Genomic DNA, 10,464 nt, shown 5'->3' on the forward strand with positions numbered 1-10,464 from the left:
ACAGCATAATCCCATCTACCTATTCATAATTATTTCAAAGTTTGAAATATAGCTTAAACATTCAAAATACCATTTTTTTTTAGTACGTGGAATTAGCAATCTTGTAAAATAATAGTAATCTTTTCCTACTTTTTTAGATCATCAATAATAATAATTACAAATAAATTTTAATGTGAGGCCTTCTGTAACTCTTCTTTAGTATGTGGAAGTACTGTAATCTAAAATTTGACAAATTCAAATGAATGCAAATGCAATTTTAAGCAACATTTTCACAGTTAAAGAAAAATTCCAATCCCAATTCTCATAAATTAGTATAATTTCTCTAAGAACATATGTTCATCTTAAGTCGAAATAAAGTAAAATAATTAAATGCACTTGTAATACTATTACATCACAATAACAGTTGAGATTCATTTCCATTATATATAAGTCAATTAATTTCTATTGAGGAACTCATATCATTCTATAAGCAATAATAATATCAATAAAAGTTAAAGGAAAATTTCAAATTCCAATTATGAGTAAAAGGGCAAAGAAAGAAATGGGGAAAAGAAAATAGAGAGGAAAACTCCGAGCCGAAAAATAAGCAGTAATTATCAAACATGAAAATCTAAATAGTTAGTCATAATGTTAATTTTATAAAAAGCTTGTGTGGTATTCTAATTACTGAATCGGTGGAACTTGGATGCAAATAAATTGATAAAGAGGAAACAATGGTTTCAAAAAAATAGAACAAGCAGAATTAGGAAAGAGTTTTGGAGAAAAAAACACTACAAAATATAATGAGAGGGATAAGTTGTAGACAGCAGTAAAGGAGTTTTGATTCAAGGTTATGTGGTTGCATCCCAATAAGAAGGGAAAAAAGATGAACATCAATGCGATGTCATTCGAACTACAAACCCCATATGATATCAATTTCTCTGTGTTGCACCCATGTGACAATGGGTGGTTGCTTGTCGTACAGAAAAGATTATGGGATTTTTTGAACATATTATAGGGATTCCACGATAGAATCTATGGTTTCTATATGTATTCGGCACATGGTACAAATCTAATATTGTTTGATAGGAGTACTTTTCTGAAGGAGTAGAACCCTTCATATCAATGACAATGAGTAACAGTTTTTTTTTTTTTTTTTTGTTGAAGGAATGCATCCGTTCATATGAGTAACAATTTTTTTTGGGCAGGAATACCATTTGCTAGAGGCTTTTTTTTTTTGAATTTATAAGTAGGTAGTTAGGTTTTTAAGAAGGGTATTTACGTAATTTAACTTTCAAGTTAGGGAGTTCATGCTTTTAATATAATATAGATATATAGATAGATTTAACCCGCACATTTATCTTAGGCTTGTTTTGAACCATAAATTTCAAAAGTCAAATGGTCTTTTACATAAATTGAGACGGAGAGAATAATTGAGATAGTTCCAGCTTCTTTAGACAGAATATCCATAAATGTGCAGGTAAAATTTAAAAATACAATAAGTTTAGTATCAAAATGTTTAAATTGTTGAAATCATCAAATTTATTCATTTGATGATTTTAATAACCTACACATTTGTAGGCTTGTTGCAGTAGTCGTCACTGTTTAATAAGCTGATTTTTATAATTTTAAGTAGAAATAAAATGTCATTGGTTTATTATTACTATTTCTGTTAGCGTTGTTTTTAGTGTTAATGTTCACTGATTAAAATTTTAAGTGACAATAAAATATTGCTACTGTTTTTGTCACTGTTCTCTGATATTGCTTCTCTGTTTACTCTACCATTATGTGAAGATTTCGTGTGTTGCTAACTTGCCAAGGACTCCAGGAGTAAGGACTAAGGGAGTCCGCAACTTAAATGACCCAAAAAGTGAATTCGGGTATCAAAATAACCCCGTAAAAAAAAAGTAACCAAACTACCCTTTGCGCACTAAATTAGTGCGCAATAGAGTCTATCTTTTTTTTCTTTTTTTTTTTCTACAATCTTAAAGTTCTCAAATTCATGTTTTTTGCATACTTTGACCAAAGATTAATCATGTTTCAAAACTCCAAAATATCAGTATTTTATATAGAACTTGATATCTTTTTTTGCGGACAATAATGTCGGCTTATTACATCAAGTATACCTAAACGTTTGGATCGTCGTTTTAGGGGTTGTAAAGTGCCCCGAAATAAGTTTTGTTTGTTTGAATCTTGTTATCTTTAGGTTTAAGTGTTTTATTATCTAGTCAAGACATTACTTTATTTTGAATGTACAAAAATAAATATTATATTCAAAAATAATTCATCCAATACAAGAGGTTCAAAACAATTCATTGCAATAATCAAATAATATATCATTATTTACAATAACAAAATATTTAAAACAATACATCAAGTACGAGATGCTCTTCCACAACGAGAGGTACTTGCACCACCACGACCTCGTAGGCTACACAAATGCTTATCATAGCTAAACTCCTTACATGTAGAGCACCTGCGAGAGTATGTCCTATCATTGACATCCATTTGATTGTGAATCCGAGTTCGTGCATTAACTCGGATTTTACGGATATACTCCTTGTTAGCAACCATTGAAAATGGTTCGTTTGGCCAATAAACTTGATCACCAAGTGGGTAGAAGTGGCTGGCATACGTTTTAAGGTAACTTTTGACGCTGTATTCCGATGCCACATAACTTGATACCGTTTTTTCCATTGACTCGAAACACTTGACGGCATGAGAACACGGCATGTGGTATGTTTGCCACTTACCACAACTACATGTTCTCGTGCCCGCATAAATGGTATATAATTTTCCTCCCCGACCTTCGTAATAACCTGTCCTGACTTCATACACACGTTCAGCCAGGTTATACTCGGTCATCTTGTGCAGCTCACACTTTTTCTTGTGATGCTCCATCATCATTTTCGGTTTTGACATCCATCTCCCTCCCTCTGCTAATATGGATTTGGCATGCTTTGTTCTTGTCACAAACCACTCCACAACTTGCATGAAAGTCATTCTCATCATTTCGGATATGGTAGTACCCTTGTTACATTTTAGCAAACCTTTGAATGACCCGAAATTTTGTTTGTTGTAAGCATCCCATCTCCCGCCTTCATCGGCATATAGTGTCCCATTTTTCAACTTCGATTTTCTTCAACCAAGTATATCTTCGACTCTCCTTTGTCTTGATCGTCTCCATCCTTGCAAGCCATTTTTTTTGTTGATGCTTCATCGCAGCCGCCCACATCAATTTGTTGAGTGTACTGTTTCCAAACTTCGTTTGAAAATTTGCCTTAATGTGCCTTAAACAATAGCGATGGTAAACAAAGAAAGGCTGTCACCCCTCTAAAGTAGACATATTGTGCATTATGCGTTGATGTCGATTAGATAGCACGCATATGCCCATATGATCCTTAATAATATGACGTCTTAAATGTGTCAAAAACATCCCCCATGTCTCGTTGCTCTCGTTAGCTGCAATTGCGAAAGTAAGAGGGAATATTGACCCATTGGCATCCATTCCTACTACAATCAGTAGCTTGATGTCGTATACACCATATATATGTGTGGCATCTATGGATATGACTGGCCGACAATGAGCAAAGCCATCAATATATGGTTTGAATGTCCAAAACACAAAGTTGAAAATATTTTCGGGCAGAAGCCTCCACTCTACAATAGTACCAGCATTGAATTTTTGTAGAACTGCCATATACCTCGGCAATGTCTGGAAAGAGCCCTCCCAATTTCCATAAATCATCTCAAACGCACGCCTACGCCCAAGATATCTCTTTCTCTTGCTTATCGTTTTATGATATACTGTCTTAACGTTTCTAATGCAATCTTTGATAGGGATCCTGCACAAGTTTAAACAAACAACATTTAGCAATGATAATTTAATTGATGTAAGAATTATAATGAACTAGGTCGAATAGGTTACATTGGGGTTTTGGCAACGTCTTTAAGTAGCACTTGAGCAATCATATTTATATCTAAATTAAAATGATCTGCTCGATTCTTTCTCATATCACAAGTGTAACGTTGGTGGAATTTTGTGATAACCCACATACCATCAGGCTTAACAATTCCCCGAAGCATGCATTGACAACCTTGATACTGTCGTCTACAAACTAGTCTCCATATTTTCTGGTTGAATCATCAACCCTATACTCATCATTCCCTTGTAACTAGAAATTTTGACTGCCCTTTGCAATGCCTTTTTTGATTCGAAGATCATGCCTTTTTCAAGGTAGCAATCATCTTTTATAATATCGGACGGTTCTTTCCACATTTTTTGGCGACTTTGATCATCTCCTCTGGTGAAGACAAAGGCATCAGCACGACTTTGGAAATTTTCAAGATATGGAATATTGTCAGAATGCAACTGCATTAGGCTTTCGGGATTTGAGTTTTCCGGCATCGAACTTTGCATCATTTCTATTAAATTTGCTTGCTGCATACCAGATTGAACATCGACCTTTTCGTCATCATCATCATCATCGGTTACTTCTGCATTATTCGGTTCGCTATCACTTGATGATGTCTCACAATAATTTAGACAATCATCCCATCTAAGAAAGGCCTCTTCCTACACGAAAAATAACATATTTTAAATACCAACATCAAATATATATGGATTATTTAATATCAAGGTGATCAACCTACATATATTGATTTATATTGTCATGATTTGGAGAAAGATCAACTCCACCGAACTGAGAGTTTTGCCCAAAAAATCAACATTTGGTACCACTGGCGAGTTTTGTGAATAATTTTCACTATAAGTTTTATTAAATTGTTGGTTTGGAGAAAGATCAACTCCACCGAACTGAGAGTTTTGCCTAATATTACTCATATCAGGTGTATAACCCCTACAAAGATACCAAAATGGATATTTACCCAATAATAAAATAAACATGTGCTACTACACAAAATAATAATTTAAAAATGGATATTTACCAATTTTCAATAGTGTAAGTTTGATTAAATTGCTAGTTTAGAGTTTTCAGCGGCACTTGACCACGTAAGATGTCTCCATAAGAACTAAATTCCCCATTGTCATGAGTGGGCTGGACCTGAAGGACTTCCTGAGGTATCCTCGATATATACATTTCAAGAACATAAATGACGACTAAATCCCTATATTCTTCAGACGCCCTCAAATACTCCTTCAAAATGTCATCATCATTGATGTTCCACACACCATAAAGCACTAAACCTTGTGAAACGGTGTGTGGATAGCTGCCTATTAAAGATAATTCATGGTGAGTGGGATTCGTTTTCATTTTTTTGTGTAAGTAACTGAATAAAGTTTCGTAGTTCAAGGTTGTCGAAAACTTTACATGGGCTAGTGGTTTGATACTATAACGAACGGTGTTATTGTCATCAAGTATATCTCCATCCCAGAATAGAAAAACCTTAACAGTTGAAGATGGAGAAGACATTTTTCTCTGAAGTTTGATTTTTTTCAAGAACTTAAAAGACTTAAACTTATGAAATAGATGAGTTTTTACCTCATCCAACATTAATATTAAATAAGCAAAATTTGAGTGCAAAAGCGAACATTTTAAAAACGTGGGATTAACTATTGCGTATTTAAAAATATCAGGTAATACTTTTGCGTAAAAATGTTGCGCAATAGGATAAGAATCCTGAAATAATGCAGCATTGTGTTGTCAAATCAAGTATAGTGTGTCATAAAAAGTGGTCAAATAATGGAGCATTGTGTTGTCAAATCAAGCAAAGTGTGTCATAAAAAGCAGTCAAATAATGCAGCATTGTATTGTCACATCAAGTATAGTGTGTCATTAATGGCTCATATATTGCACATTTAAATGTTGCGCAATATAAGTTAGTGTCATAAAAAGCGTTCAAATAATGCAACATTGTGTTGTCACATCAAGCATAGTATGTCATCTATAGCTCGTATACTGAGCATTTAAATGTTGCGCAATATAAGTTAGAGTCATAAAAAGCGTTCAAATAATGCAACATGGTGTTGTCAAATCAAGCATAGTGTGCCATAAAAAGCGGTTAAATAATGCAGCATTGTGTTGTCACATCAAGCATAGTGTGTCATCTATGGCTCATATATTGCACATTTAAATGTTGCGCAATATAAGTTAGGATCATAAAAAGCAGTCAAATAATGTAGCATTGTGTTGTCAAATCAAGCATGTGTGTCATAAAAAGTGGACAAATAATGGAGCATTGTGTTGTCAAATCAAGTATAGTGTGTCATCTATGGCTCATATATTGCACATTTAAATGTTGCGCAATATAAGTTAGTGTCATAAAAAGCGATCAAATAATGCAGCATGGTGTTATCAAATCAAGAATGTCATTCTAAAAACTCATATTTTGCACATTTAAATATTGCGTAATATAAGTTGTTGTTGTCAAATCAAGGAGTAGTATGTTGTCAAATCAAGGAGTAGTATATAACATGATTGATGAACAGCTAACATTCACATTAAAACGAGTTATCATGTCATTCGATACCCAATTTGTTGATATTGGTTCTATTACATGTTTTACCCCCAACAGACATATTCGAATCGCGCAATGGGTAGGACATGGGAACTAGATGATGATTTTAAATACTCAAATAATCCGAACAGCAGATTCAATCGACAACACAATAATACAATGAGAGAGGAGTGGGATTGGCGTGTCAAGGAGGCTGCAGCACTTGAACAAAACTTGAGGTCATTAGGGCTTAAACGCCCAACAAAACGTGCTATGTTAATGTCTCGTGACACTCCACAAGAGTTGAATAACACTTAACCGTTTTCGCTAAGAGAACAATCGGATGAAAATACGTTGCCTAAGGGTAGAATATGGTCAACATGGTTACATAAGATCCAGATCCAGGTGGGATTTGGACTGTGAGATGTCCGATGAAGATTATATTTTTTTAGAATAAAGTAAGTAGGTAGGGTCATAATGGCCACCCCTCGAGGGTACTTGGGGGTTTGAAACTATATAAGTAGCCTTTCATTTGTTATTAGACTGCAATATATTCAATGTCGAGTAGTAGAAGTGTAGATTGGTCTTTATTCCTTCCAAATGATTTGAATAGCAGTGGTGATGATAGTTCAAATCATAGCAGCTATTCCAGTGAAACAAGTTCTCTTGATAACAATGATTTCAAGCTAGACAATTTGAAACTCCACCTTCTTATAAAGCATAATGATGATTTTTGCAGCGTGAAATATTCAGATCCACGAGAATATTTTTGTGGGTTATGCCGAGAATGGGCATATTGGCCTACTGAATCAGAACGTCTTGTTCGTGACTTGAAAAATTTCAGCGCTCAAATCCCAACAAGGTACTCAATAACCATGCCTCGAGTAGGTCCAGAAACTTGCGAGCTTGCAGTACAAAGGATTAGAAAAGAAAACAACAGAATGCTAGCAAGGCGTTGTAGATTTTACATGCTAAAGTACCGAAGAACAAACATCATCAACAAGTAGAGAATTAACATCTACAGAAAAAGATATGTCTTAAGAAACCAATGTAAGTGGTTGGAAAAGCGAGAATAAAACTAGTTGTTGCATGTGAACTAAAATACAGGTATGTACTTCTAAAGTATTGATTATGACAAACAATACAGCAATAACAAATATTTTTTCTATACTTTTTTTTAGACGCTTAGAATATTTGGAAAACGTTTTAGTTAAAATGTTGAACTTTCTCCCAATTTCTTTCTCTCTCTACTTTACTCACACATCAAAGTGTGAAGGAAAAAGAAGTTCACATTCTTTTTTAATTATATTTTTCCTCTTTCCAATTTTCTTTCTTATCTCCTACTTTTTCCTTTCCCCCCAAATAAATATGAAAGGATGAAAAGAGTTGGAAGGTGTTGATTATGGTAGGGCTAATTATGAATAGACAATTAGCTGTCATGTGGGTGTCTAATCCCTCTGTTTCAATTTACGTGGCACACTATTCTTTTTAGTTTGTCTAAAAAAGAATGTCAACTTTCTATATTTAACTTTATCATATGATTTACAGCCTCACAAATATGTATGGCTTGTTTTGAACCACTTAAGTTTCAAAAGTTTTTTTTTTTCTTCTTAAACTTCATGCAAAGTCAAAGTACAAAATATAAACTTACGGATCAAGTTTTATATTTTAAAAAAATTGAAATCCTACTTTTTGGAAATTTTTTGATTTGAATCATGATTTGAAATTAAAATTGAAGTTTTGTATAGATTTGATAAATAAACGTTGATTCAAATCAAAACTTGAACTTGGACTCCCAAATTCTATGGCCAAACACCTACTAAGAAGCTCAAAAAAAAAAAAAAAAAAAAAAACAAACGAATTAATTCGGAATTGAAAAATGTCGATTTAACGCGAAGATCATTTGGTTTGGAATGGAATTGTTCTTAAATTTGAAAACTAAAAATCCATTTAAAAAAAAATAAGGAAAAACAACACAAAATATTCCTAAAGCGCAAAATATTTACCAGCTCATGCCCCTTCCTAAATTAATTTCGCTTCTAACTAGACGGCTGGAAATATTTACCCGAATATCCCCTCACCCAAAACCCTTTCTCCATGATACCATCGCAATATATTTATATATCATATAATGGTATCATGGAGGACTAATAGAAGGACTAAAGCAGTCCTCCATGATATCATCTCAGTATATTTATATACCATGATGGTAGCATGGAGGACTAAGAGTGTGTCTATGTATATAAGATGATGAAATCATAGAGTTTTTTTTAGGAAATATGTTTTTTGAATAAATGAACATGATCCTCTATGATACCCTGCCAGTATATTATATATACCACGTGGTTTCATAGAGGGCTGATGAATGTTTTTGAAAAAATAAAAGAAGTCATATATGATACCATCATGGTATATAAGAGACAGGATGATGCCATATTGGTATCATAATTTTGGGGCATCCGGGTAAATAGTTTTGCGGGCATAAAAATAAGGGGGTCTATTATTTTGCTTGCAGGGGACATCTAAGTTCTTTTCCCTAAAATTTTCCATATCCACCTTGGACCGAAAGCCCACCCTACTCATATTATATATTTATATTAATTATTATTTGGATATTTTAATTTGAATACACACTGAATATTAAGATGTTGTATTAAAATTTGAATACTAAAAAATTAAGAAGATTTATTTTTTAAGATCTAAATATTTAAAACTTCATTTTATTAAAAACTAATAAATATAGAAATCGATAAATACTAAATTGATCTAAAACTATGTCAACAAAATATTTTTAAAAACTTATATGGCGATTGATGGTGATGATGCTAGAAGTGGTGGTTGTTGGTGCCTATTGGGGATGATATTGGCTAATGATGGTGTTGTAGGTAGGGGTGTACAAAGTAAACCGACAAGCTGTATCAAACCGATAAATCGAGTCAAACCGAGAAAAAAACCCGACTAGTGGTTTGGTTTGACTAGGTTTGGTGTTGAAAAAAGAAAAAACCCGACCATAATTGGTTTGGTTTAGTTTTAAATAAAAAAAATCAAATCGAACTAAACCAACCTGACATTACATGTATTCAATTTTTAAAATATTTTATACATAAAAATATTTATTTGTAATGTAATTTATAAGTATTTCTTAAATTTTTTCGTAGTTTTTTTTTATCTATTATCATATTAATCAGGCTTGAACTTAGAATTTTGAATGTCAATAAGTTTTATATCCTATGAATATTAGTAACTCAAATAAAGTCCAAACCAAAACCAACTCAACACTAATGCTAACAAAAGAAACTCAAGTTACCACTAGGAATGACAATAATGTTGAATATCTATTCTTTAGTTTTGCATAATTGATTTAGAGAGTAAAAATACATAACTTAAGTTTTTTTCCTTTGTCATGTAATTAATACTTATTTTAGCATGACTTAGTAATTTTAGATTATGGTCATTTTCTTTTATGGCTTGTTAATTAGCAATATTTATTTTTGTTGAATATTTTGATACGATATCATCGCTCTTCTCACATTTTGTGTTATTTTCTTAAGAAACACCTTAATTATATAGTTGTATCTTACTAGGACTAAAGAAATATTTGAAGTAAAAGTTATATGTTTTGTATCAAGACTATTTCGGGAAAAACCCCCAAAAACCGGAGAAAATTGAATAACCCGAGAAAACCCGAGGTTGAAAAACCCAAATTTTATTGGTTTGATTTGGTGTATAAATTTAAAAATCTGACGCAATTGGTTGGTTTGGTGTTTAAAAATTCTGAACCAACCCGGTCCATGTACACCCCTAGTTGTAGGTAGTACGTGGTGGTGATGGTGGCTGGCAGTAGTGGTTGATGACAGTAATTGGTGGTGACGACAGATAACTGTGGTGGATAATAATGATAGCGATGGCGGTGGTAAATGATGACGGCGGTTGATGATATATAGTGGTGACTGATGATGGTGATTGACAATAGTGATTAGTGGTTGTTGTGATAATGTTGTTCTTGGTGATGATTGTAAATGATGACTA

The 10,464-nt window shown here is 33.1% G+C and overlaps 1 protein-coding gene across 1 annotated transcript; it reads right to left on the reverse strand.

The window, feature by feature from the left end:
* Nucleotides 1–3,304: 3,304 nt before the first annotated feature.
* Nucleotides 3,305–3,951, reverse strand: LOC132063139 (uncharacterized). The gene is made up of 2 exons (XM_059455584.1): nt 3,908–3,951; nt 3,305–3,824 (listed from the first exon to the last, which is right to left on the reverse strand). The coding sequence occupies exons 1-2, from the start codon at nt 3,949–3,951 to the stop codon at nt 3,305–3,307; spliced, it is 564 nt and encodes a 187-aa protein (XP_059311567.1).
* Nucleotides 3,952–10,464: the final 6,513 nt, after the last annotated feature.

This window comes from Lycium ferocissimum, chromosome 1 (assembly GCF_029784015.1).
Source record: "Lycium ferocissimum isolate CSIRO_LF1 chromosome 1, AGI_CSIRO_Lferr_CH_V1, whole genome shotgun sequence".
Classification (NCBI taxonomy): domain Eukaryota; kingdom Viridiplantae; phylum Streptophyta; class Magnoliopsida; order Solanales; family Solanaceae; genus Lycium; species Lycium ferocissimum.